At 48.1% G+C, this 20,420-nt stretch overlaps 12 protein-coding genes across 12 annotated transcripts; 6 read left to right on the plus strand and 6 right to left on the minus strand.

Moving 5' to 3' along the window:
- Positions 1 to 677: 677 nt before the first annotated feature.
- On the plus strand, positions 678 to 1,160 carry LACBIDRAFT_296547 (uncharacterized protein; the record flags this gene model as incomplete). The annotated part of the gene is made up of 3 exons (XM_001880215.1): positions 678 to 744; positions 854 to 933; positions 987 to 1,160. 3 exons carry the CDS (start codon positions 678 to 680, stop codon positions 1,158 to 1,160), a joined length of 321 nt encoding a protein of 106 aa, XP_001880250.1.
- A 331-nt stretch (positions 1,161 to 1,491) lies between these two features.
- Positions 1,492 to 2,709, minus strand: LACBIDRAFT_296548 (uncharacterized protein; the record flags this gene model as incomplete). The annotated part of the gene is made up of 4 exons (XM_001880460.1): positions 1,492 to 1,528; positions 1,585 to 2,129; positions 2,181 to 2,610; positions 2,666 to 2,709. 4 exons carry the CDS (start codon positions 2,707 to 2,709, stop codon positions 1,492 to 1,494), a joined length of 1,056 nt encoding a protein of 351 aa, XP_001880495.1.
- Positions 2,684 to 3,312, plus strand: LACBIDRAFT_296549 (uncharacterized protein). The gene is made up of 2 exons (XM_001880216.1): positions 2,684 to 2,899; positions 3,105 to 3,312. Exons 1-2 carry the CDS (start codon positions 2,873 to 2,875, stop codon positions 3,306 to 3,308), a joined length of 231 nt encoding a protein of 76 aa, XP_001880251.1. The 5' UTR covers positions 2,684 to 2,872; the 3' UTR covers positions 3,309 to 3,312.
- A 1,398-nt stretch (positions 3,313 to 4,710) lies between these two features.
- Positions 4,711 to 5,955, minus strand: LACBIDRAFT_296550 (uncharacterized protein; the record flags this gene model as incomplete). The annotated part of the gene is made up of 2 exons (XM_001880461.1): positions 4,711 to 5,210; positions 5,262 to 5,955. 2 exons carry the CDS (start codon positions 5,953 to 5,955, stop codon positions 4,711 to 4,713), a joined length of 1,194 nt encoding a protein of 397 aa, XP_001880496.1.
- Positions 5,956 to 7,260: 1,305 nt separating this feature from the next.
- LACBIDRAFT_326574 (uncharacterized protein) lies at positions 7,261 to 8,495 on the plus strand (the record flags this gene model as incomplete). Its single annotated transcript, XM_001880217.1, has 5 exons — positions 7,261 to 7,356; positions 7,429 to 7,608; positions 7,665 to 7,708; positions 7,815 to 7,911; positions 8,022 to 8,495. The coding sequence occupies 5 exons, from the start codon at positions 7,261 to 7,263 to the stop codon at positions 8,493 to 8,495; spliced, it is 891 nt and encodes a 296-aa protein (XP_001880252.1).
- Positions 8,496 to 8,532: 37 nt separating this feature from the next.
- On the minus strand, positions 8,533 to 9,064 carry LACBIDRAFT_296552 (uncharacterized protein; the record flags this gene model as incomplete). The annotated part of the gene is made up of 3 exons (XM_001880462.1): positions 8,533 to 8,679; positions 8,725 to 8,929; positions 9,000 to 9,064. The coding sequence occupies 3 exons, from the start codon at positions 9,062 to 9,064 to the stop codon at positions 8,533 to 8,535; spliced, it is 417 nt and encodes a 138-aa protein (XP_001880497.1).
- Positions 9,065 to 9,222: 158 nt separating this feature from the next.
- Positions 9,223 to 9,967, plus strand: LACBIDRAFT_296553 (uncharacterized protein; the record flags this gene model as incomplete). Its single annotated transcript, XM_001880218.1, has 2 exons — positions 9,223 to 9,434; positions 9,493 to 9,967. 2 exons carry the CDS (start codon positions 9,223 to 9,225, stop codon positions 9,965 to 9,967), a joined length of 687 nt encoding a protein of 228 aa, XP_001880253.1.
- Positions 9,968 to 10,003: 36 nt separating this feature from the next.
- LACBIDRAFT_249411 (uncharacterized protein) lies at positions 10,004 to 11,396 on the minus strand (the record flags this gene model as incomplete). Its single annotated transcript, XM_001880463.1, has 4 exons — positions 10,004 to 10,169; positions 10,222 to 10,506; positions 10,563 to 11,031; positions 11,081 to 11,396. The coding sequence occupies 4 exons, from the start codon at positions 11,394 to 11,396 to the stop codon at positions 10,004 to 10,006; spliced, it is 1,236 nt and encodes a 411-aa protein (XP_001880498.1).
- An 823-nt stretch (positions 11,397 to 12,219) lies between these two features.
- LACBIDRAFT_296555 (uncharacterized protein) lies at positions 12,220 to 13,718 on the minus strand (the record flags this gene model as incomplete). The annotated part of the gene is made up of 7 exons (XM_001880464.1): positions 12,220 to 12,321; positions 12,373 to 12,460; positions 12,510 to 12,685; positions 12,737 to 12,980; positions 13,131 to 13,233; positions 13,326 to 13,529; positions 13,580 to 13,718. 7 exons carry the CDS (start codon positions 13,716 to 13,718, stop codon positions 12,220 to 12,222), a joined length of 1,056 nt encoding a protein of 351 aa, XP_001880499.1.
- A 772-nt stretch (positions 13,719 to 14,490) lies between these two features.
- On the plus strand, positions 14,491 to 15,803 carry LACBIDRAFT_296556 (uncharacterized protein; the record flags this gene model as incomplete). The annotated part of the gene is made up of 6 exons (XM_001880219.1): positions 14,491 to 14,553; positions 14,607 to 14,637; positions 14,691 to 15,068; positions 15,126 to 15,482; positions 15,537 to 15,632; positions 15,685 to 15,803. The coding sequence occupies 6 exons, from the start codon at positions 14,491 to 14,493 to the stop codon at positions 15,801 to 15,803; spliced, it is 1,044 nt and encodes a 347-aa protein (XP_001880254.1).
- A 399-nt stretch (positions 15,804 to 16,202) lies between these two features.
- Positions 16,203 to 17,452, minus strand: LACBIDRAFT_326579 (uncharacterized protein; the record flags this gene model as incomplete). Its single annotated transcript, XM_001880465.1, has 5 exons — positions 16,203 to 16,519; positions 16,573 to 16,938; positions 17,006 to 17,069; positions 17,130 to 17,146; positions 17,206 to 17,452. 5 exons carry the CDS (start codon positions 17,450 to 17,452, stop codon positions 16,203 to 16,205), a joined length of 1,011 nt encoding a protein of 336 aa, XP_001880500.1.
- Positions 17,453 to 18,836: 1,384 nt separating this feature from the next.
- Positions 18,837 to 20,398, plus strand: LACBIDRAFT_294094 (uncharacterized protein). Its single transcript, XM_001880220.1, has 7 exons — positions 18,837 to 19,171; positions 19,233 to 19,339; positions 19,389 to 19,473; positions 19,532 to 19,831; positions 19,887 to 19,961; positions 20,016 to 20,098; positions 20,149 to 20,398. Exons 1-7 carry the CDS (start codon positions 18,917 to 18,919, stop codon positions 20,282 to 20,284), a joined length of 1,041 nt encoding a protein of 346 aa, XP_001880255.1. The 5' UTR covers positions 18,837 to 18,916; the 3' UTR covers positions 20,285 to 20,398.
- Positions 20,399 to 20,420: the final 22 nt, after the last annotated feature.

The following is a 20,420-nucleotide window of genomic DNA, read 5'->3' on the forward strand; positions in this document are numbered from 1 at the left end:
TCTCAACAGCGTCTTGAAGCCATTTGACCACGTATCTCAGGCCCTCACAGACATCGGTGCTTAGCGCTTAGCTCTAACTCGTTCTTCTTGACAGTGATTCATCACTCTCCGTAAGTCCTCTTGTAACCTCCTTTTCACATTTCCGACACCCAATTTATAATAAGGTCCGATTCGCACTAGTACTACTAGGTGGTTCAACACATTAATTAACCCAGAAGAACTATTCACCTTACTCGACACATTCCTATCCTTCACCGATGGCATGGCCTCCCCCTCAGGTCTGGAAATAGTCAAACTAGGCTCTGAGGCGTTCAAATGAGCAGCTTGTTCCTGCTGTGCATGCTTGGTGGAATACTACGAGGTTGAGAGACGGTGATGTTTCTGGGCTTGATGGGGAGGTTTCGAAGTGGGTTTTTGCACGGCTGGTGGGCGTTCTATTCGATGGAGAGGCTTCGTCATCAATACGAGCTCAAGCCGAAGTCGCCGCCTGTCAACTGATCTCATTGACACTGTCTGGACATTCCGAAGCTTTGTTAAGGCAAGCAACAGCAACACTGGAGGCGAAGTCGGCTTCGACGGCTGGAACGCCCAAGTTACTCAGCCTGGTAGCTGTAATCCACAAAATCGCGGTTCAAGACGCGAAGGCCATCGTATCAAATCGGGGGATGCAATAGGCAATGCGGCAGTTCTCGGAAAAAGAAGAGGATGAGGGTTCTGCGAGGGTCGTTGATCATGAGGAACTGAGTACGTGTTTTGTTCGAACTTTCCGACACTCCTTTCTAACGGTCGAGTTAGTACAATTGGTCTAATTGATGTCTGCATCCAAGCCGAACACTGTAGAGACTCTTTTTAGAGTTGTCATCAAAAAGTCGCCTATCAAGCCCCTCTGCACTCAAGCTTGCTGAGGGTGCTCTCCCGACGGCATCATCAAAGGTGCACTTTCCTCTTTCCCGTCATTAATCCCTCTCATCCTCATTCTTCTGTAGCCATTAATCATAAACCGTCTTCCACAAAGCACAATTCAGCACCCGCATTTCTCCAAACTCTCCTCCTCTCCATCGTCCACTCGAGACGGATCATCTCCCCGCTACACACCCTCGTCCACCTCCATCCCACAAACACATGTCAAGTTACACATATCGAGCCTCTCGTCCGTGTGAATCGAGGTATAATGTTCATTGAAACACCAAACGACGCCATCTGGGAAAAATCAAGCACTTCCTCAACATCACCCATCACCTCTGCATCAAGGCTTGAACCGCATCAAGCGCCTTGCCAGACTCCTCCCCGCCAGTGATGGGCATGACGGGGTCAGACTCCGTCAGACGTTTTCGTCAGACCCCGTCAGACCCTTCTGACCCTTTTTCGTCAGAGTCAGTGCGTGACCGGGAGATTAGGCCCGGTTGAATTAATTTAACATATGTATGTACAAAAAAAGTTATTTAAGGGTTATCGTGCAAGATGTCGTGGAACTCGACTTCGACTTGTAAACTAGTTTCGGCGTGTGTCCAGTACTCCCGAAAGAAAGCTAAAGAGGCAGGAGACTGGTTAGAATGAGTTGGGTAGTGAAAAAGATGCTTGAGCATGAGAGATTCTGCTCTGGTGAGAGGCTCATCAACTGGGACTGGATCGGGCTCCTCATCCGCGTCGTCACCGTGTGCTTCCACCTCGTCAACCTCTTGGACAAGACCTTGAATAAGGTCGACGAACTCAGGAATCGGCTCCTCGTCGATACCTTCTTCCGTCGACTGGTCAGGTTCACCAGTGGTGGTGGAGTCGGAGTGGGTGGTGACAGAATTTGAGGTCAATGATGAAAATGGATCCGGATCGTCGTGAGGTGACGTGGACTCGTCGTCTTGGAATTTGCGTTTGTTTCGTGTTTGCGCTGGGCGGCCGTGGCGTTCTTCAACATCCGATTTCACGAGCACAATTTTGCGTGTCTGCTCATGGTGCATGCGATTCCGATGTTTGGTGTGAACAATGCCGAATTTGCTGAAGAGCCGTTCCGTGCCAGCCGAGTTTGCAACGATGCTCAGAATCCGCATCGCGAGCTTGACGATGCCATTTGGGCCGTTGTCGAGTCCCGTGTCGTGTTCTCGCCAAAGGCTGACGAGGTTCACATGTGATTTCTGTAGATACGGACATGAGAACCTTTCGCATGCCAATAATGGATCACTCACCTCTGCTGTTGCCAGCTCTTTGAGCTCCCTCAGACTCATGGCTTCGTCCGACCAGCTTCCCACTCCGGCAATGTAATTTGCAAACGACTGCCTGAATGCGCTATCAGGATCTTGATCGAAGAACCGCCGGAAAGTCTTCTTGACAAGTGGCCAAAGCCCTCGCATGAGCTTGAAGGGACTGTTGGGGTGGAAGCAACGTGTCCGTATGTATGGGTTGAAAACGACTGCAAGCAGGAAGACGGGTTGATCAGCCTTTTTCCAGCGCTTCTCCAGGCTCTCGTGAATGCCGATGCGAACTGTTGCCTCGATTTCAGGATTTGAGAAGGTGAAGAACAAGTTTGCAAGGGTTAAGAGAACAACGTCAAGGCGTGCGAAATCGCTTTGCGTGACGTTGGCGGCTATGGCAAGAGGTTCAAGGTGACTTCGGATGCTGAGATCTATTGTAAGTTTCACGCAAGCATTCTCATTGAACAAATTGGACTCACATCTTCAAATCACTCCAGAAACCGCTATCTTCGATGATTTTCATGATCTCCTCTGCCTTTCTCTTCTGTTCGGCTTTGGCACCCGCACACAGAATGAGGACGGCACGCGATTCCTGGTCCAGGACTAATAAGCGGAAGAAGTATTCGAGCTCCAGGAGGCGGCGAACGGACAGATAATGGGAGGTCCAGCGCGTGAGCACAGGAAGAATGAGGGCCAGGACCTTGGGAAGTTTGGTGCGTTGTTTGTCTTTCAGTATTCCGAGTGCACGGCTGTGACTGTTGAACCACTTAACGACCTCGAGCGCATTGTTGACAACGTTGATGAACCGTGTCTTGAGTTTGAAGTAATCACCGACAACGAGATTGATCTGTTTGTATTTGCAGGTCAGTCTTTCATTTCACGCAGCACAGAAAGCCATTCACCTGATGAGCCCAACAGTCTAACGTTACAATCCAAGGATACTTCGCGCGCAAAAGCCTTCTCATCTTCAAGGATTCACCGCTCGCATCCGTACACCAGGCCACGAGAATGATACCAAGCACGGTGAGACAGTACTGGATCTCTATCAACACGATATCCAGTAGTGTTTCTGCATTTTTGGGTTTAGATGAGATGTCGGCAAGCCCGAGCATGTACGGCTAGGAAATTGTGTAAGTCGAGAGCCTTCTCTGCTCATACTTGACGAATGACGAGACACACCTTGTATTCCACATTGACCATGGATGCAATCAACGACGTTTTAGCGATATTTTTCCAGCCATCACACTGCCCTGTTCCATGTTGCCCTTTCACCGTCGTTTTGATCTTCTCCACAATCTTCTCGCTCTCTTCGTCAAGAATCCGACCGGACAACTGCTTACGACCTGGCATCAAACTGCCCGGTACCCATTTCTGGAAGAAGTAGCGCCAGTACGGATGCTCTGCGACCCACCATGCGATATTGCACGTTACCATCAGAAAGCAAAGGTCTGCCATCCATTCTGCCTGTTGAGCACTTGGCCAGACTGGTGGCGCTGACGTCTCTTCGTAGAACACGTCTCCCTCCGCTGGCGAGTGCAAAGCAGTCCTTCGCCGCTGAGATGGCCTCTCACTTGTGAGGCTCAATGCACCATGAGGAGATGGCATCGCGGGGAGGCTTGCCGGCAAGGTTTGCATGGGTGATGTCAGGCCAATCGAGGCCAGACTCGAGGTTCTCGAGCTGCTTATTGGCTGTGCCGGTGTAGGTGCCGTGGGGCGCTCATTTTCCTTGTTGCCTGCCTTCGTTGCTCGGTTCTGCGCATAACTGGCCAAGGTTTGCGTAGCCTTCTGCTTGACTGCAGCACTGACATGCTCGCAGTCCTTTGCAAGATGCTTCCACATGTCCTCAACCTTTCCGCATGCGGCACGTTCAGAGGTTTTGACTATTAACGTGAATGTGAGTGACTTCTGGAATACTTGATTGGCTTCCTGCTCACATACCTGTCTCTTCTATCTCCCCTTCAGTCCGCGCGCTAAAACGTCGTCCATTTGCGACATCGTCCAATTCCGCGTGAAGAATCCGTTGCACTCTGTTCCGAATGCAAAACTTGCACCACACCTCGTAGTTGGACTTGTTAGTTTTGTACTTTTCTACACCTTTATGATAGTGTTCCCATACAGGATTTTGACGAGACATGGGGGGAAAGTAAGAAGAATACTAAAGCTCATCCCCTTGCCCTCAACCCGGAGCTACAACTTAGTGCTCCACTGCAGTACCCCACTATAATATGATTTTTCGGAGATATCACAATTTAATACAATTTACGCTCTTCACGTGAGCGAGGTAGTCACGGACTGACCCTTTGACGAAACCTGACCCAGAGTCTGACCCCGTCTAGACTCTTGACCCCGTCAATCCGTCAAGGGGTCAGTAGTGACCCCGCCATCACTGCAAGCTCCAAGCAAGTGGCTATATTTAGGTATGTCCAATCGTGTTCAACAATATGGACAAGCATGATAAGTACCTTCAGATCTATGCTCGACATTGTAAGAAATATTGCGAGCATGTCAAATGAACCCTGTAAATTCACAAAACAGCCGACTGCAAGTATCTGAGGATTTCTGGGTCGGTCTCACTCTGAAGATACGTAATTGTTCTCACAGAGAATTCAAACTTCATATTACTTAAAAGCCAGGTGAATTGTGAAGCTCCCATTTTCTCTAGCTCCTCCTTCAATGCGTTCCGATGCCGTTCCCCTAATTGACGTTCCTCAAGTTCCTCGGCGGAAGAATATAAATCGTCAACCCAAACAATAATTTTGAGGGATACACGGCGAAGGGAATGAAAGGCGGACCGCGATAGGACATCATCAAGTCTCCCCCACATCGCATCGGTTCGGCAAGAGTTGTGGCACCGGACATAGGTGTTGATTAACAGTTCTTCAAGTACGTTGTCTCCCGACATCTCGGATAGCGCATCTGGAAGACCAAGCAGTGGATCCTGTAATTTGTCCCCAATGTCGAGGAGAAGTACTAAGGTTTTCAATGACCGACACGCCGCCAGAGGCGAAGGGACCTCTCCTCCAACTGGAATAAACATTCAGTTGAGATTGACTTAGATGATAGATTAGAACTTACTTTCGCAATGAAGAGTTTTTAAGTTTGGTGAAACCTTCATCACCTCCTTGAATGCGGCAACCTCATCCGCATGGCACAGGCTGATGCCAGTGAGTGAATGTAGACTTGAAAAGTCTATGGCGAGAGAATCCGTTGATATTTTGTCGCGTACGAGGGCCCGAATGCTGGAAAGTGGGATGAGGTGAAAGGTGAAGGACTTCAAGCGGGTTACGATATTAGAGGGAGTATTTTTGTGCTTGCGGAACTTGCTTCTACGGAATTTGGCGTGGTGTATGGTTAGCCTTGAGAAGCTAGCGGCACTTAGTAAAGAGACTGGTAAGTTCTTGAGATTGACAACCTCGAGACGCTCCAAGGTAGGGAGGCGGATGACATGCTGTAAGGCGGCCTGCAACTCTGTTGGCAGTTCATCCCAATCTGCAGTAGTGAAATTGAACAGATTGGAACCCAATATCAAGGATTTAACGTTAACATTGGAGGTCAGACGCAGGCGCCGAGGAAGATCGTTATCCATGAAAGAAGACCGCTCCACATTGAAGTGGAATGTGCCTGTCTCCAAATCTGTATCCTTTCCTCTGAATGTTTCATGAGGGAAGGGCAAAGGAGTGGGTTTCGTGGACCTTCTCGCTTTGAGAATTGATGAAGAGCAGATGTTTCTTCGAAGGCGGAAAAAAGGTCGACGCAAGCTCATGTTCATTGTTATACGTTGGTGAAGGATGGGAAGGTTTCAAGTGGTGTCAGTTTTGAGAAATCCGAAGGTCCGAGCGTCCGGCGGTCCGTCCCGATTATTTTGATAGGCGGATCCTGATGTTACAGTGCCTTGCATAATGCTTTGCAGCGTGAATTTTTTGAAATTGTATTTGGCTGTGTTTAAACTGGTCCTGAGATGTCACATTCAGGCTTATTCCGGACAGAGATCATTTCGTTGGGCCTTAGTTGTGACATATCAGGTTCACTACAAATATAATCAAATACGATTTGAAAAAATCCATGCTGCAAAGCATTATGCAAGACACTGTAGGATGGGTCAGTAGTTTACAGCTCATGTATGTAAGATAAGATAAGATATAAAAAAACTCGCTTTTTTTCGCTTTTTTCCTCTTTTTATTTATTTATATCTTTATTTTTCTGTTGTTGATGCTGGACCTTTAGCTAAGAAAATATTCAGACTCCGAATGAGGGCTTCTCATGCAGCGTCATCACCGCCCAAACCTTTGCGCACAGTCCTCAACATCGTCCTGAAGTCTCTCGTCATCGTCGAACACAGCGAGCTCACCTCTATTGCCTAAAACTTCTTTTCTTTTTTTTTCTTCTTCAAAATAGTAGGCAGTGTATTATTTATAGTACCAAATGTTGTATTCAAAAATATTTATAAAATCCGAGCTAATCGTGCTCGACAGCGAAGGGCACCGTCGGGAAGCGTCAGGATGATGTCTGTCCAATGTCTGTCAGCGCGCATGAGGTGTTTCTCAACGGATACTACACCTACATTAACCAAAATTGGCCTGTAGATAGTCATAAGTACATCATACACTTCCTTTAAAAAACTGCGACGATATATTGTGCCAAAAAAGAGAAATTGAGGCCGACATTATCTGCCACCCCCAAGCGTCACGTACACGTGACCAGCACTTGAACGAGGGTTCTCGAAATTCAATTTTCACTGCACTCAGTTAATTTCTTGGCTGAAAAAAAACCAAGAAGTTTGGGAACGAACTTTTCATCATTTGAAAAACCTTGAGCTACTTTTTATGTACAGGATTTAGTGATATTAGTTTTGTTGTGTGGTCATCGGGTTAGATCATTGGCGCGCGAAGCGTGCAACAATTTTTTTGGCAAACTTCAAGCAGCCATACCTCTGGTGGCATTTAAGCTACCTTCTTGCAGAAAAGAAGTAGCATGATATGGTGTTGAGAATATCTTTACAATTTCTTCCGACTTTATTTCTTTTCTTTGTTTTGACTTCTTTTGATACCAAAACCAAATAATCGGCCAACTTTGAATGTGGCTATTTTCCTGCTGCCAAACATTGAAAACCTCGCCAGCGCGAACCTTCCCAGTACCGCCAACACAATCTACGCAACCCATTTTGCTGAAAGTGCGTCACCTCCCTATCGTGTGAGTTACTCCCTCCCCAAAACTATATGCTTTTGCTGATTGTTCGTCACAGCTTCGACATGCAACTAACAATGGCACATCCCTTCCCCCCCTTCGTTCAACGCCAACAGACCATCACGCGCGTGTTCCACACGCCAACCCTCTATCATGTCCCAATCGCCTGGTCGCGCTTCAACAGATCCTGAGGATATGCGTGTACGCCATCGGAAATTGCGGTCGGTTAATGGCAAGGGTATGTGATTCATTATCATTTTTTACGGTTAATATCTCTAACCTCTTCTTATGTAGTGCAAGAACTCAAACAAGGAAGGCGTTCCGTGCAATTTCTTTAGGTTTAAGAAGGGTTCAAGCAAATCTCCCGCCTCCTCGCCAAACCCCTCGATAGGTGTCCCCCCGGCACCAGTACCCCCCACTATACCATTAGCTCATCTTGCGCAGGCTCCAACTGACGCTTGTCCTACGGCTGGATGTGGGCAAAGGCGTATTGCCCCACTTTGTCCACGGCGCCTTTGTCGGAAGCACTGCCGCCAGCTGGGTGGGTGCCTTGTGGAAACCCACCTTCTGGACAACGCACCTGCACCTATAAACGTCTCTCCATCCGCCTCAAACGTCGCTCTGCCTGTGCACACCTCACCCCCACACTAGCCTCCCTCGTCCTCTCTTCCTCTTGCCCAAGAGTCGTTACCGCCTCATTCACCGGTGGCCGGCCCATCCAAGTCTACCCCACCATCCACGGAAACCATCAACGCCCTTCCCGATGCCCGCTACGCGTCGCATATGCCCGCCATCTTGACCGATCAACTTCGTCGCGAACAAGAGCTTCTCGAAGACCGACGCCAGCGTGATGCGGAACATATTCAAAATGAAAAGCGTTCCAAGCAAAGCATCGTCGTTTACGCCTGGAATCAAGATGCCTCCCCCCTCTTATCTGACTGTTCCAAGCCGGATTTACCTGGCCCTTCTTCGTCCTCACCACTGGGATTCTTTCCCTCGTTGAACTTGCTGACGCTGCTGATCGTGGAGGGCTTCAAATGTATGAAACCGCGTCACTTGGTGCTTGGGTGCACATTGATGGTGGATACACCCTTTAACTCGATGTGTTCGATGTATATTTACTAGCAATAAAAGTATTTCAAGATGGTAAACAACATGTTAGTTAAATGGTGGGCCATGTTCCTGGCTGCTGCTTTGTTCTCGCTAACCTTTCATTCGTCATAATGTTCCTACGACGCACCATCTCGTCGAGGAAGAAATTATACCTGTCAACATGCATCTCGCGACAAATCGCCTGATACCCACCAAGCTAGTCATTCGTTTGCCCTGCAATAGATGAATTGAAGTACCAAGCTTTATTGCCCTCACCCCGGAGCTCAGGGTAAGCCGCAGGGTTACAATTCATTTGGCAGAATGTATCCGTCTCCCGATGCTTGCATTTGAAGCGGAAAACAGCGACCGTCAGGCCCACATTCCGGAACACTGGGTCATTCTTCACAGCCTTGGCGAGCGAGCAGTTGTTGTCGAAAAAAATGTGCTCAGGCATTGACCCTGGAAGTCTGTACGTATGGTTGATCATCTCCTAGAACAATGATTAGTACAGATGGTGGACTTGAGCTCCCAACTTACGACAACTTGACGACAACAGTTGTGACGGCTTCTGCGCCGTAGAAAGTTTCCCGGGCCATAATCATTCCACAAGGGGTAACAATAAGTTGTTCATTGTGAGTCCGTTGACGTTCAAATTGAGCACGGATTTTTGGGCGTTTCGTCAGGTCTTCAGCAGGGAGCACCTGTCCATCTTGTGTGACATCAAATTCCTCTACAACATCCTCTCCATCCCCTTGGCACCATGACCACCCCCAACCACATCGACACCTATACTCTACAGTCTCTACTCAAATCCACTCCAACCTGGCTCATCAAACTCAAAACAGCTTATTCCCAACCTACGAGATATTATCATACCCTCACGCACATCAACGACCTCCTACAGCTTCTATCCGAACACAGAGATGAATTGGATAACCCTAGATGCGTAGAGTTGGCTATATTGTTCCATGAGTGCGTTTTTGTTCTTTTCTTTCGTTTTTTTGCCTCTGATTTTGTGACTCTTGAATAGCATCGTGTATGACCCAACAACGACAGAAGTTGGCTCTAACGAACGAAAGTCCAACGATGTTTTCTTGGAGGATGCCTTTGACCCAACTGTATCCGAGGCTCTCAGGCTCGACGAGCGGGAGATATCCCGCGTATCGTCCATGATCCTCGCTACCATCCACCACCAACCTATTTCGTCGCTTGTCCATGACACGGGTGCACTGGACGACCTCAAGTTTTTCTTGGATATCGATACGTCGATCTTAGCCGCGGAAGAGACTAAATACGATGCGTATGCAGCGGCTATCCGGAACGAGTACGCCCATTACCCCGAGTCGGCGTATTGTTCCGGGAGAAGGAAGGTGTTGAACGATTTTTTACAGAGGGAGAGGATATACTTCAGTAATGCGTTTAAGGGGAGTGGGATGGAGGAACGGGCAAGGTCGAATATCTGTCGAGAGATCGGAAGGCTGCAGGCATCAGAGGGATCTTCGTGATAAAATAACAGTTTACTATGTGTACAGACATACAATTTACGTTGCATATCCCTTTGAAGCCGCGCGAATCTCAGGCTCCACAGGGAATCGGTGCTCGTCAGGCGTCGCAGAGTAATACAACCTCTTCCAAATCGGCTCGAGCTTCTCAGGGAGCTTCCATGCCAATTCCTCGTTCCTCAACCACAGACGCAGAAGATGGCGTCTACAAAAATGATTAGTACACGACATGAGAGAAAGAAAGAAAAAATTCCCACGTCTTCTCAGGAGTATCGACAAACCCATCCCTCGCATGAAAAACGCTCAAATTATTGATGTACTGAATATCACCCTTCTGGAAATTGAGCCCCAAATTGTATTTCTCCGCGAGGAAATGAATAGTATCGAGAGCTTCGGCTTGGGCTTCGGTTAGAGGTGGGATTGAGGTCGATCGAGGGAGGCCAAGGAAACCTGTGAAGTTCCTTCGTGCGTATTGGATTATTATTTTGCAATCGTGGTGGAATAGGACGGGGCGGAGCGTGTATGGAGGGTCGCCACCGAATCTGTATATGTTTTGAGACGGTATTAGAGGGAGGAAAGGGGCAAAGGGGGCGCGTACCCGTCAAAAGGCCAGTCCTCTGACAAAGTCTTGATTAAATCCGGTCTTGTCTCTGCTAATTTGTTGTATACCTGCCAACTGCTACTGATCCTGGATACACCGCCTTCGTGGGCGGTCTCCAATGCGAAGAGGGCAACGATATCGCCAACGTCGGTGTGGAACACCTGCTTGTCGGTGGTATAGGCTGGTGCGCCGATGGTTTTTGCCGAGTGGGTTTTGGAGAGGTCTTTGATGTGTGCTAGGACTCCAGCGTTGAGGTCTTGCACGCCGCGTAAGGATGCGACGTGTGATGAGATACCGGCGTAAATTATTATGTTGTCTTCACGGGAGTAGGATGAGACGGGGATGGTACGCAGGACAAAGAAGCCGCGTCCTGTGTGCAGGGCACGTGCAAGGGTGGAAAGAATTGGGCCAAGAGTGGGAAGGGGGAACGTGGTGCTGGATAGTTGCCCTAGGGGTTTAGAGAAGCCTGCACGGGGTATCAGAAGACGGTACGTCATGAGACATGGGCATCGTACTATGGAAGTGATGAACTGCGTCATCAATCTCTTTCAGGTGCTCTGGGGTGAGGTTGTACACCCACTCCAATTCGTCCTTCAAGTCCTTCCCTTCCCATACGAGAGGTGATTCAAGCCGAGTTGGGAAACCCTCTTGCAACGGGGACTTGGGGAGAGAGGGGTCCTGAGCTAGTCGCCGTGCTGTTCTGGCTTTCCATTTTTCTTCATTGGGGTGATATTCAATGTCAGGTTGGGTTGCAGCAGAAAGAGAAAAAGAAGAAGCTTTATTGTCGATGGTAAGAGATTGGAGGGAGTCTGCAACTTCAGAGATAGCCATGGTCAACTGGTCGAAGCATGGCGAAGATAGGGTATATATAGTGAACTTGCGTGGAGTACTTGTAAGAATGGGTCGGCATGATGACAGATGGCGTGGTTGGCACGTGAACCTTGCGTTGATAGAGTGACAAATTAGACGTCGGTTGAAGACGAGAAAATCTGAGGAAATTGACCGTGAGAATCATTTCGAGCGGTATTCTAACTTGAACTCTTTGTGGCGTCTAGCTCCGGTTTACAGGACACTATGAGCACTGAAACCACCCCCCAATATGTTCGTGAAGCTACACAAGCTCCCGTGAGTAACTGCGTCACAGCACTTCATTTAGGCTAATCAGTGTTCAACTTCAGACACCCGACCCTACAGCTGGGGCGTCAAAGTTGCCTATTGAACCTTTGTCCGGTAGAGTAGAATCGAGCATCCCTCGTTCTTGACCTAAGTTCTATTCCCAGTCTACTACTGTTTGTTCGCTGAAGACGAACTGCTGGAATCAAGGCGCCCTATTTATAGCAACGATCGCTCCATCGGTCGCATCTTGGTGAAATCGATTCCGCCACCTCACACTGCACGATCCATCGCTCGGGTTCTGCGCCAAATTGAAGGCTTCAAAACATCCGATACGTCGTCGAGCCCTGGAAAGTCGGAGTCAGAAAGCTGATCATATGGCCGTTTCTATTTGACATCCACCTCTTTGAGCACATTCGGTGGCTGTCTGTGACAGCCACCGTCGCCCTTGACCGATACACATTCTCATCCTACAACTTTCATACAGCCTATTCTGAGAGAAAATGGGGTCGTTGCTCTGGACCTACGACAAAAAAACCGATCATAGCTTGGACCTGTCCGCTATGATCTGACAACCAGGGCCAATTCTCACTAGTATATCGCTAATAGCCTTCGCAAGGGCATCCGGCTGTTCTTGTACCACCTACGCAAGCACAATGAATTTGTTTCGAAACAATAGGTGTGGGACACAAACCATATGTCCAGCTTGCTTAATCTTCGTTACAGACGCAACTATCCGACCTTCAGTAACATCCGCTAACGAGTCCTGGATAAATTCCGGGCTGTCCTTTGTTGGCTACGGGATGAATGGGGAGGAGGCGAAGGACATACACGAGATCGTTCCTTGTCCCCCAGATGAGGTGTATAGGAATCGCATGACAAACATTACACAACTGGATAGCAGCTTCAAAGTGGGGCTCTGTATCCGGGTAAGATACGGCTTCCATCTTACGCTCGCATTTCAGGGTAACACCGCCCCCACCAGGCAATTCACGCAATCCGTAACGCTATACCGATATCAGATATGTGAAAAAAACAAGGCAGCGGAGAGGGTTTACTGTGAGCAGAAGAATTACACGTTCGTCCCAAACCCTCCATGGGATCCTTTTCTTGAAGTAGTGGAATGCCTCGTCCCGGGAGGGCCAGACGTCCCGGCGGGAAGACGTGGCTGCGACGGAAAAATCCATGGCGGACATGCGGTCTTCCAGTTCAGAGTTGAATACTTCCCGAGTGACGATAGTAGGTTCAATAAGAATCATGGCGGCGAATGTAGATGGGGGGATTTCCTTGGTCGTTAGCAACCTAAGACAGGGGGCATTAGTGGCGAAAAGACGGCGGGAAAAGAAGGGAATGGAATTATGGCGCGGATCGTATATAGGATGCGCGAGGCCGTAAAGCATCACGGGTGGTCTGTTCGTAACGATGATCATGGTAAAAAAAATGAATACGTACATCGCAGCTGCGCCAGCAGAATGCCCTAGAGGTACGATCCGGTGTCCCTGCATTCGAGGTGAGCGGATGAAGGCTGCCAACGCAGGTGTCCATTCGTAAACGGCTGTTGAAGGTGTTATTAGACAACGAAACCCAAAACATAGTTCTTGGCGGGCGATAATTCCGAGCACATGGTAGCATATGGAGAACACACACAGCCCCATCCCGGCTGAGTGTACGAAGAGCAGAATAACTCACAAACACACTTTGTACGATCCTTCAACAGATTGTGATTCAGGACAGCAGCATCTCCGTGGCTTTGCCAGTCGAATGACCACGCCTCCCGAATCCGATGCACCTCAGCTTCGGTCTCTTGGACTTGAAAGAGGCGTTGAATGACGGGCTCCCACTGCTCCTTATCTAACCTTTTCATTGACGCGTGTCGTATGTATGTTAGAATGATTACTCACGAGAACCTATGCAATGAGCGAATAGCAACGTCAAGCCCTTTTTATTCACCCTCGATCTACTTGTGTAACGTTTCGCCGTAATTTTCAGGCCATCAGCGCCAGGGTCGTCGAAGATGAAGTACTCAGCGTCGATATCCATGATGAGAGTAAGAAAATAAGGAGGCAAGGGAGAACAAGATCATGATCGGTGCCAAGGTTGTGAGGTGAAGCAGCCGAGCGGAGTTCAGATGAGAAATTATCACGTGCCAAGTCTTGGGCAAATTTCTTGAACGTCAACCAAGCTCGTCCTTCTTCCTTGCGCATATTATGCGCAAAAGAGTTGCACCAAATGTATTCAAAGCGTTATAGTGTTCGCTTGTCTCCGCTCGTCTCCTCGACGCCAGGCTCTGTCTTTGAGGGTTGCTCAACTCGATGTTCAATTTTGAATCACCCATTCCACAGACCGCGCAACTTGCGCAGTGAGTAAAGGTATTCTTCCGTTACTAAGAATTCTAACAAGAGAGCGGGTCTTATTCCTCCAGAATACTTGCCAACTAAGCTCGGCCTTCTCCTACGGGGCAGGCGACGACGAGACGCAATAGGCTCGGACATCTTTTTGTGTCCCTCTTTCGATGCAAATATATATCAAATCTTGTATGATACGTATCCACCTTCTTGCGTAAGTGAAGACATTCTCCCGTCGCCAAAAATCGTAACAAGTTTATGCGCATTTGACGGGTGCCACATACAGTCCATGTCCGTTGAAAACTTTGCGCCGTGTTTTGGTATCATAGTTTTTTGACAATGTGAAAGGTTTGGCGCGATGAAAACTAACATTTATTTTGTAGAGATTAAGCGCCCGCTTTATTAATCCTGTTTTTAGCGCGAGATTGATTGCGATGAGGGCAAGTGGCTCAAAAGCATCACCCGACATGGGGAGCGGTACAAGCTCTCTTGACGAACCAGCCTACTCGGATGGCCGAGGAGACAGCCTCGTAAGTGTATCCAGTCCTCCCGAGATATCTGATTGGCATTAATGATGACACAGAAATCCAGCAAAAAAGTTGCACCACGTTACGGTAGAATCATCCTCCATCCCGCAGTACTATTTTGCCTCACCACAGCCGCACAGTTTACTATCGTTTATACAGCAAAGATGAAGCACTCGCATCGCACCATCCCATCTACACCAACGATCCCTTTATTAGCCGCATCGTGTCCAGATCCGTGCCACCTCCCCGAATTGCCGCATCGCTGAAATCCTACCTATACAGGGTTGAGGGCTTTGAATTACCTAAACATTGTGACTTGTACCTGTCGATATCGGACTCGGAGGCGCCTTTGGATGATTCTATACAACTCCCACTCCGTGGTGAAAATGGGCCAGGTTCATCTGAATTTGAACCGATGGTTCTGGTTGTCGATTCAGCAGCACTTGAGAAGCGATCAGCCGGGGGGAATATGGAGTCTACCCAGCTGTTTGGAGAATTTGACAAAGAGAGGCAATACGGTGCGCATGAATCATAACCCACAAGAATTTGATGGATAACTCACGAATTGAGGTCAGTTCACTATCGCGTTTACGACAATAACGGCGACGCCACTTCGAAAACATCCTTTGACGAGACCGACACAGCTTTAGGTCGCGTCGATGTTCTCTCTATCCCACCACCCTACAGTGTTGCTTCGTTGAAGCGTCGTCTTATAAAAGCTGAAGCGATACGTGATCCTAATCCTCAGCTATTCGAGGATGAGGACAGCATGACCGCTATGAATGACGGAGACGCCATTACTCTTCGCGCTAAATCCTATCCAGGTATTACTGAAGATGAACCCATCGCCATCGTCTACAATATGGTGACAGGAAGCCCGCCGACACAGTGCGCAAGCTTCATGAAGCAACTTAAAGCAATCGGGAGGAGCGGTGGGTGGCAATGTCCAACATATTTTTTTCTCAAACGTATGTGTTTTTTGTTAGATTGGGGGGGCAGATACGCCGTGTGGCATTCTTACGAGATTGGGGATATTTTCCAGACAGACGGAGTTTTGTTGACTGACGATTCCGTTACGCCAGGTAATTCATCTAGTTGATTCTGGAATCCTACACTGATGTATCAACTTTATAGGTCAAAAATGTTATTCTGCAACCAACTCTTCTGGAAAGAAGGCCTGTAGGTGTTGCTCGGACTTTGCCTTTCAAATCCAGGGCTTTCTGACGATTCTTTGTTTTCTCAGTTGTCCATGAACGTAAGTCTCTAATTCTCAACTCCTTAGGTTATACCCGATTTATGTTCTCTTCAGAACTCGTAGTCTTTGTTGTTTAAGAATGAACTACTTTTGATTTTTCTTCAATTTAACTTCTGTCGCGCCATCACCATTCAAAAAAAAACTTGTATCCTAAAAAAAAGACCCCCCAAAATCGGTCTGGTGGACTCCACTTCAATACTCACAGCTAGGCGTTTGAGCCTGGGTTCTACAAGAAAGTCTGTTAGTTCAATGACCCGCAACCTTTTCAAAGACACCTTTATTCCCCCTTTTGGTTTTATTTGCGCACACATACCGTCAAATGAAAGAAACGTATTTATGAAGAGATGTACATATCATAGGTTTCGAATTCGCTCAATTGTCCGTTCTGCCTCTCGTCTCAGGCCCGCTCATCTTTTTTGTAGACAAGCGCAATCGGTTCGCCCTCTTCGCACCCTGGGTAAGCTCCCTCATAAAATAATATTGGACCATCGGCCATTGGATCCCGACTGAACAAATTTGCAAAAAGTTGCACGTTTGGCATCTCATCAGTTACGGGCGTGAGGCCTTCCTGACACGCAATGCACATCTTGAGAGAGTTAACGGTATGTGGGGGTCTGAGAGTGAGGACATTGATGCGGCCCAGCGGGGGGTCCTCTTTATCGAAGGACCGTTTCGATGCGAACTCGCCATCTTCTGAGAATAGGCGATAATGGACTGTGTGGATGAGTTAGATTATACGTACGCAAAGATAAACTCAGGGTCCGTACCGAAGGCAACCTTGGGTGGTGCACCAGACACTTGCATCATCTGCTCATCGAGAACCTTTGAGTTCATTCCCCCTACGAGATCAAGAGACAAGACGACTGGATCATGCTCAGATGATCCTGGATACGTATCCCCTGAGAGGTCAAGACGATAAGAGTTGTCACAGAACTCCTGGCTCCAGATCGATATGAGCAGACGCGAATTAGTAGACGGGGTACTCTCAATTTTGTGCAAATTTTGCCTGAGGGACCCAGCCGTATGAGGGGGTGTGATGGACTTCACCTCTAGGCGGCAGATGGATTGATCATCATTGTAAATAGCGTAAGTTGAGCCAGTAGGGCCACCTTTGACGTATTTACGATAATAGACTAAAAGGTGGTCATAATTGTTGTGAGCCTATCAACCTGAGTTCAACGATCATTAGGTTCAACTTACTGTAATGTGGTACAACTCTTTTTTCCTGCTCCCCCGACTTCGTGGAAGGAGCGAAGAAAACGTTCTAAACGGTTGATAAGATACAGCTCGCACTAAAACTACGCCCTACCCCCAGGTGACTCACCGGAGATTTAGTTCTCTCTAGAATTCGAAAGACGCTGAATACTTTTAGCACCCCAAGAATAATACCGCGGACTGACCGTGATGACGAAACTGAGGTGGCCGCAGTACTCTCGGTGACATGGTAGACAGTTCGAAAGGATTGCATACAACAGCCATCGGTTGATCCTCTTTCTGGCCTGGATGAGAAGCTCCTGAAAATGACATGGCACCATTGCCGATCGTCTTCTCGCTAAATATATTTTCAAATAAGTATGGGGTGTAACCGTCGAGTTTTTCCACCCCGTAAATGCGCGCTTGGAAAGATGACACGGTCTGTGGTGGCATGATAGAAAGGATATTGATGCGACCCAGGGAGGGTTCATCTTTTTTAAATGAAGTTTTTGACGCTAGTGCACCCTCTTTTGAATACAGACGATAGTGGACTATCGTTGTTAGATCTGTATGAGGACCGTGACAAGGATGGATAGAGATGCTAAGCACACACCGTAATCGATTGCATGAATATTGGTAAGCTTGGACAAATTATCGGCTGCGGCTTTACTCCTGAGGCTGGCTTGAGACTGAACAACCAACCCCAGCGGCTGCTGGGCCGATAACCCTGGAACTGAATGGCTAGAGAGAGCGATATGAGTATTATCATTTTCGGGATACGACCGTGAGAGCGGCACGAAAAGCTGCGATACTTCTTGAAAATTCTCATTCAAGAGAGGGTTCTTGCAGTCTGACCTTCATCCGTTTCGTTTTTGTTGTTCGATAGCAAGGCTTCAACGTTCAACACGTATGCATCAACAAAGCGCTTCACTCTACCGCTTGCCAAATTACATCGGTCTTCACTATCGGGTGCGATGTTGATTTCGACTTGCAATTGGATGTGGCTAGGTAAGGGCTCTGAACTATTTAGCAGCCAAATCACCCTCTTCTTTTCAGCCAAATGTCAGAGGAGACCGACCTCAATTATTTACACGTACGCCCTTGTTTGTTTCTTTCTCTCTTTCACCGTTATTTACTTACCAGTCTTTGCATCAAGCCTCCAGTCAGAAATAAAAACCTTATTTCATGTCACCTCAGTCATTCCTCACTTCTCGGTGACTGACGTCCGAGTTCCATCTGCTTCTACACCCAAGCCTGTATTGTGATCAGATGACGGGAGAGCATCGGAGGAAGATACGTGGATTCTGTATGTTGTGAAGGGATAGCCTTGCAATTCACTGCATGAAAGCCATCCTCGGACGTTTTCGCGGACTTTGTGAGTAATCCACAATGATGCGATATTTTCTATGGATCGAACACCTTCGAACACTTATTACTACGAGCCAAAAGCTCAGTTGAAAAACACATGCGGGTCCAATATTCCTTTTTGATCTCCAATACCTTATTTTTTCAGTCTCCAGGAATCTTGGATCTGTTTCGGCGCACCGCATGCGTGACCGTCGGGGACTCGGGAGGCAGTGAGTCGCGACGCTGATTCTTGTCAGCGGACACCAAGGATGTTTTCTTGCTCGACTTCTTTCTCCACTGAATCAAATACCGACGGGCGATTATTACCATCCTCCGTGACGACCTTCATCAGAATCACGGAAGCATCGTGGCTTCAGTATTTGGACTACGTCATCGTCGGTCATTGTCCTCCGCTTGCAATTAGCGCAGAGGATATCATATAAAGCCTGCGACGTATACGCAACTTCCGACATCATCTCGCTATTTCCAAGTCATTAATCTCGTCCACTGATCATTTCAGATCCCCCGTCGTTCTTTTCTTTTTCAACGTTACCCCTCGCCCAAACCACAATGCTCCCCCTCATTATACTAGGCGGCCTCGCCATCATCGCGTCTGCACAAGTCCCTTTCGGACTTGACCCAAGTTCTTCAAGGAGCTGCCAGTCGCTGAGAAATTCGTGCAACGCCGCCACGGTTGATTTCAACAACTTTTACAATTCTACTGCGTGTGTCCTTTTGACTGTATGCGAGAGCTCTGTGTTCCGCCCGGACGAGACGCTTAATTCGGTTGGTGCACCAAAGAGTCAACCGCGCATGACGGAGAGCGTAAGTTTTCCGATTCTCTTTTCCTTTTTTTGACCGTTCTTCATGGGTTTTTTATTCACAGGCTTTCCTTGCGATGACGGACGGTGCACCTGCTATGACGCAGCAGAATTATATTGACGCGTATTACAATGAGATATCGGTAACGCCCAACGGGACCTATCCACAGGAGTAGGTCGTCCCGCGCTTTTTCTTGTAATGAATGGCTGAGTATTACAAGCACATCCGCCGTTATTGCCCAATTCAACTACGTCGCCGCTTGGACTGGATTTTGCGGTGGGGCGATTCCCTTCAGCAACTTCGCAGTAAGTAATCCAAATAACCTCCCTCCTCGTCTCTTTCTGACCAAAGACGTTTGAACAGGACTGGATCCAATACTCCTCCACCCCAGGCGTCTGCCCCTCCGTAATGTCATGCGACCCCAAAGCAGCAGCAGCGGCCACCCCGTGCGTCCCGCAACCCATCACGGATAACGGGTCGTGCCAGCAAATGGTCAATCAATGTCAGCTCTGGGTTACTCAGGGATTATTCCAGAACCAGTATTGCGTCCTTGCGAGCTTTTGTTATGCGCAAAGCACGACGGATGTGTTGTTGAGGAAGGAATACCCTTATTATATCTCAAAAATCCCGACGAGTTTGAGTGAGGGGCGGTTGTCGTTGGATGTAAGTCTCTTTTTTTTCCTTTTGATTTTTGTGTGATGTATTTCGCTTGTTGCAGGTTTTCAAAGCGATGACAAATGGATCCGCCACGATGTCCCAGCAAAATGCAATCGACGCGTATTACACTGGATTGGTACGTTTCATCCCTACACCCCTTCAGGTACCGCCCGCTCACGAACCATAACAGACTGGGACGTGGATAAGCCTTGGCGGACCATTCGCCGCTGAGACGCCCTCCAAGACGAACAACAACGGTCCATATCCTACCTCGTGAGTTGACTCTTATTCTTACCAAAGTGTTTGACTAATATATATAACAGCCCGGACTACATCGTGAATTTCTGGGGAATTATCAGCGCTTGGACGGGGTCTTGCGCGACGAAGGAGATCCCTTACCAAAACCTTGCTGATTATTTGCAGTTTGCTGCGTCGAGTGGGTATCACCCAACTTGTTAGGTGATGGGGAAGGGGAATGTTGTTTCGTTATAAGTATCGCATGGACTTTGTTATTTTTATTTATGTAGATCGGACATTTGATATTTGTTTGAAGATGCACAAACTTGCTGCTTTCGTTGCAAGAAAACTGATCGCC

The sequence above is a fragment of the Laccaria bicolor genome, genomic scaffold (assembly GCF_000143565.1).
Source record: "Laccaria bicolor S238N-H82 LACBIscaffold_10 genomic scaffold, whole genome shotgun sequence".
Lineage (NCBI taxonomy): Eukaryota > Fungi > Basidiomycota > Agaricomycetes > Agaricales > Hydnangiaceae > Laccaria > Laccaria bicolor.

Bases quoted from the DNA above. Each gene is read 5' to 3' on its own strand.
- LACBIDRAFT_296549 (XM_001880216.1), top strand. From the start codon at position 2,873: ATGAGGGCCAGGACCTTGGGAAGTTTG. The intron at 2,900-3,104 runs GTGCGTTGTTTG...TGAGCCCAACAG, and splicing joins CCAGGACCTTGGGAAGTTTG to TCTAACGTTACAATCCAAGG.
- LACBIDRAFT_294094 (XM_001880220.1), top strand. From the start codon at position 18,917: ATGCTCCCCCTCATTATACTAGGCGGCCTCGCCATCATCGCGTCTGCA. The intron at 19,172-19,232 runs GTAAGTTTTCCG...TTTTATTCACAG, and splicing joins AACCGCGCATGACGGAGAGC to GCTTTCCTTGCGATGACGGA. The intron at 19,962-20,015 runs GTACGTTTCATC...GAACCATAACAG, and splicing joins ACGCGTATTACACTGGATTG to ACTGGGACGTGGATAAGCCT.